The sequence below is a fragment of the Epinephelus moara genome, chromosome 4, assembly GCF_006386435.1.
Source record: "Epinephelus moara isolate mb chromosome 4, YSFRI_EMoa_1.0, whole genome shotgun sequence".
Lineage (NCBI taxonomy): Eukaryota > Metazoa > Chordata > Actinopteri > Perciformes > Serranidae > Epinephelus > Epinephelus moara.
This window is the reverse complement of record NC_065509.1, coordinates 44,442,557-44,447,848: the sequence shown is the minus strand read 5'-3', so window position 1 is coordinate 44,447,848 and position 5,292 is coordinate 44,442,557. Positions and strand designations below refer to the sequence as shown.

The following is a 5,292-nucleotide window of genomic DNA, read 5'->3' as shown; positions in this document are numbered from 1 at the left end:
ACCACTGCAGACAGTCTATTACACTGTCTATATGATCAAGCTGTTGTCCTGCTGCAGTCTTCATGTCTGATGTCTTAATGAGATTTTAACTAACATGATTTTCATTTCATTTGATTCTTATTTTCATTTCCATATTTGAACGCTGCAGGGCGGAGCCTGAGAGCTGCTCCTGTGACTCGTTCACATGTGACAACAAAGATCCTGAACTCTGAGAAACAGCAACTTCATCACATTGACCTCACATTGTCACAATGTCTGTGAGCTGCGTCTGTGTTTCACTGACTGGATGAAGTGTTACTGCAGTGATCGTCACAGAGAGGAAGAGGAGGGGTTAATGTGCCATTAGATCAGCTGTTTCTCTCAGTTTCATCTGTCACCTGATTTATGTGTATCAGAAACTACAAAGTGACAGAGACACACCCTCTGTTTGTTTCTGTTTGTCTCTCAGCTGCTCCAACTTCCTGTTCCTGCACACCTGATCCAATTAAGAGCTCGATGCTGATTGGCTGATCCAGAGAAACTGATGCCCATGAATGCAGCGTCATGTCAGTGTGAGGAGCCTTTAATCGGATCAGGTGTGCAAGTAAAAGATTATCACTCACAGAGCTGCAGGAGACCACAAACACAGCAGTGATCCTCAGGACAGCTGAGAGTACGTTTACTCAAGTTCACTGGTTCATTAAAGCAGCTGACGTCTGCTGTGTGGACACTGTGTGGACACTGTGTGGACACTGTGTGGACACTGTGGACACTGTGGACACTGTGTGGACACTGTGTGGACACTGTGTGGACACTGTGTGGACACTGTGTGGAGGCTGTGCAGCTTTAAACCCACCAGTGTTCTCACAAGTCCATGAACATGACAAAGCTGCTCCACAGTCAGTGGAAAGTCCTCAGAAGTGGAGACGTCCTGTAAATGTGTGTGTGTGTGTGTGTGTGTGTGTGTGTGTGTGTGTGTGTGTGTGTGTGTGTGTGTTTCAGTGTTTCATGAGTTTTAACTTTTGCTCGTATAGACGTCCATAAAACAGAAGCTGGAAGAGAAAATTCCTGCAGAGCTCCAGCTTCACCCTCAAAACTACAACCAGAAACTACAGCCGCCATTTTGAATTCAGACCTCATGTTCACTTGGTTACACTCTGTGCAGCTTCACGTCTGTTCAGATTAAACTAATAACGTGTTACTTTACCTTGAAAAATGAATTTGACCTCATGTACTTAAACATCACACACACACACACACACACACACACACACTTGACGGTGACATCAGCTGTTAGAAATGTGATGATGTCAGAGGTTTCATGGGAAGTTTCAAACACACCTGAAAGTTCAGCTGCAGTTTAACATCAACAGACTGATGAGAGTTTACAGCAGCTTTATTTCTGCAGCACATTTAATGCACACACACACACACACACACACACACACACACACACACACACACACACACACACACAGGCACCAAGGAGCATCCAGTTAAAAAACATAATCAACAGAAAGTACAAGTTAGTAAAGAGATAAAATACTAAGCAGATGAAAACAGTGCAGGTGCAGCAGGGCTACAGCACAAGTTTTAGTGTTCCATAAGAGACACATGAAAAGACACATTTTTAACCTGGACTCAAACATGGCTGCATTTGGTGAACATCTAAAGGCCCAGACTCACCAAACTGATGTTGGAGAATTCGCAGCAACATGAGACGACACGTTTGGACCTTCAGTGCTTCTAGTTCTCTGCAGTCTGTTTGGTGTGTCTGGGCCTTGAGGCAAAGATCGTTCTCTACTCAGGTTACAAAATGACTTGACACTGACTTCTAGTTTCACAGGGGACACAAACACCGGCCTCCTGGGTCAAAGTCCTGAGCTTGATGGATCCATCCACATAACAAAAACGGTCTGAGCGGACTTATTCATGACAGAGCGTCGCCATCTTCAATACTCATGATGGATATTTAAGATTCATCAGAAGCCTGAGGGAGCGCTGCACACTTGAAACATCACTCTGCATCAGAGCCCACCTGAACAGATGTTCACACTCTTTATACCCATCTGTTGCTCCGACTGTCTCATGTCGCTGCAGATGGGTTTATAGTGGAGGTGGCTGAAAGACTTGTGCGTCTCATTTACATATTTTCCACCAACATAACTGCCCAGTGTCTGATGAACAGAGCTGTGAACACGATTCTTCGATGATCATGGTGTGTCATGTCGGACATCACAAATGTGCCGTAACACAGGGTTAATAAATGGAGGCCGATGAAAGTGTCCACCAGGTGTCATGGTTTCATCCCTGCTGATCTGAGCCAATCAGAGCTGGAGCTGATAAATACCTGTGCAGGTGCCCTGATGTCACTTGAGCTGGCTACACTGAGGGTCACTGTCAGACGACACACAGCTGTGTTTGTCTCCTGTCTGAAATGAGGACACATTGTTTAAAACATTAATATGAACTGTGATCTGATAAATGACCTTTATCACTGTAAATGGAGACAGGCATAGCAACAGTAACTAAGGGGGCGTGGCTTAGCAACTTTTTAACAATTTTCAAGATCTTAAGAAAATTTGTTTTTTTGTCACAACATTTATCTGGTCAAATATTTTTCACTCCTCTGTAAGAACATGTTTAAAATATGTTTCTGTTATAATCAAGAAGAGATGACGTCACACTGTGGCGACTTGAGGCTGAACGTTAAATTTAAAACCACATCAAGCAGCAGAAACATTTTTAGTCTCTGTTTAGAACAAATCAGGAAAGTTTTCTGCTGAAATAGGTCAAAATATTTATATTTATATTTATGACATGCAGGATTTTTCTGTCACTATTTAAAGTTTTGAGGTATTTTCAGGCTGATTGTGAAACTTCGGTAACGGTTAAAATAACAGATGTGTTGCACACGTCACTTTGTAGGAAACTCTTCTGATGTTTGGAGTTACAGGCTGATCACTGAATGTGTCATATAAAACCTTTAAATATTTATATGTTGAGTTTGTTTTAATTTGGCTGACTGTTGATTATTCTGTTTTATTTTCATGTTGTTATTGTTTTGTTCCATAGTAATCTATTACTATTATTATTTTTCTAAAATTCCTCAAAGTATTTTATATTTAATACTTTTATTACTTTTGACTTGTAATCATAAAGTTATATTTTCATTTGTAATTTTATTATGTTTCTTGAGTCTTGACGAACTTTTATGATTCGTTACTGCTTTAATTTTTTTGTATTTTCTATTTCATATTTATATTATTTTTGACTCCATGGTTGATTACAGACACATTTCACGATTTCTATCTTACATTTAAAAAAATAAATAAAAAATCTATAAATCTATATTTTTTTGTCTTATCCTTTTTCCCTGCTTCCCCGCTGTATAAAGTTTTTATCTTATTTTATCTTTGAATTTTTAAATATAAAATAAAATGGATTGACGATTTCGATCTTAATTAATTTTTTTTTGTCTGAATCCCCTGTTACAGTACCTTATGTTTAATTCATTAAATTTTATTTCATCTTTTGTATCATTCAGAATAAAATAAGAATAAAATATGATTGACGAGTTTACAAACTGTTCTTAAATATGTTTGTGTCATTCGTTTCCGTTACCTCTACGTGTAATTAAAATTGTATCATTGAATTCATTGAATTAATAAAATAAAATAAAATAAATATTGGATTACCGAGTTTACAAAGTGTTCCTGAATGCAGCGGAGATAAGCCCCGCCCCCTGCGCCCGGCGGCCTTCGCGGTGCGTTCACGGACTTCTTGTTTGAAAGTGTTTGAAAGTTGTCAACAGAGAGAAGAAGAAGAGGAGGAAGAGGAGCAGAGACAGAGAGCGGCTTCTAACGGAGGAGGAGGAATGGGCTGCAGCCACAGTAAGGTGAGTCTCACCGGCACAAACACCGGGTCAGACGCGGCTCGGTCCCCGGTTAGACCCCGGGCAGGCGGCAGCAGAGTCCCGGTACATGTTGCGTTAGTTTGGGAGGCTGAGGAGCTGCTGCTGCTGCTGCGGCCACAAAACGTGCACCGACACCGAGACTGAGCTCCGGATACTAACGGAGCCAAATATAACCGTCACCTCTCTGTGATTTAATCAGTATATTGATCACAGATGACTCCGGATTAATTAAAAACCGATTTGGCGCCAGACAAAGAAAAATGCGGTAAAAACACGGTGAACTTTTTAACATCTGTTTCTAATCTGACATCGTGTTTGTTTTCCCACGGTGCTGTTACCGGAGGGACACCGAGATTTAACGGCTGTAATCAACACCAGGACTCATTTAATGTCACTTTATTACATTTAACACGAAACTGCTTCGAAATTAAGTTTGTTTTATCAGTTTAAACCGATTTTATGACGTTTAATCACTTAAATTACACAAAAACAGTCAAATACTAAACAGACTATAGTGAGGTCCTGCTGCACAGAGGAGGGAGAAATACTCACAGCTTTTAATACTTTAGTAAAAGTATAAATACCACAGAGTAGAAATACTCTGTTACAGTAAAAGTCCTGCACTGAAAATGTTCCTTCAGTAAAGTATGAATGTATTATCATTAAAATGTATTCAAATGAACTAAAGTCATTCTGCAGAATACAATATATGATTTTATTTAATAATAATAATTGATGCATTAATGATCAGTTTAATGTTGATCAGCTGCTGAAGGTGGAGCTCATTGTAATGACTTTAGATTCATCTGTGATAAATCATCATTTATTACTGATTTATTTTGTTTTTAATCTTCTGAATCTGTAAAGTAATTAAAGCTTTCAGATAAATGTAGTGCAGTGAAAAGTACTCTGGGATGTAGTAGAAATACTCAAGTACATGTACTGCAAAATTGTCCCTCCAGTGGGGGAGACCGGGGTCTGATGTTACACTTTGTTTTTTTCATTTAAAACCTGAATGCTGAACAGATTCAATTTAAATATGTAACTGAAGCCTGATGTGTCGCGGAGCACTGAAGAGACTTTACTCTGCTTAAACTTATTCTGTCAAAGACATCATGTGACAAACATCGTCATGGTGGTGACTCGCTGTGGGACTGGTTGTCCCTGTGTTATTTTAATAGGGGGAACATAAGTGGAGTCTGTAGCCTTTTTAAACAGGAGTTGTGCAAATTTGCAGGAAACCCCAATCAGTCTTTTTTCAGCATTGGCAGTATAAAAACAAAATCGGGGAGTGCAGCAAAATGCCGCCTACCTACTTTTGTTTATACAGAATGCGCCTTTTTCGGGGCAATGGGGGGCGTGAGCAAGTAACAAAACGTGTAGCTCAGCGTGTGACG

The 5,292-nt window shown here is 39.8% G+C and overlaps 1 protein-coding gene across 1 annotated transcript in view; it reads left to right on the top strand.

The window, feature by feature from the left end:
* The first annotated feature begins 3,744 nt into the window (after positions 1–3,744).
* Positions 3,745–5,292, top strand: part of ccdc69 (coiled-coil domain containing 69) — a 38,428-nt gene continuing 36,880 nt past the window's right edge. Inside the window, exon 1 of the mRNA XM_050042556.1 lies at positions 3,745–3,877. Within this exon, the coding sequence (XP_049898513.1) occupies positions 3,857–3,877 (21 nt within the window). The 5' untranslated portion in view covers positions 3,745–3,856. The remainder of the gene's footprint in view (positions 3,878–5,292) is intronic.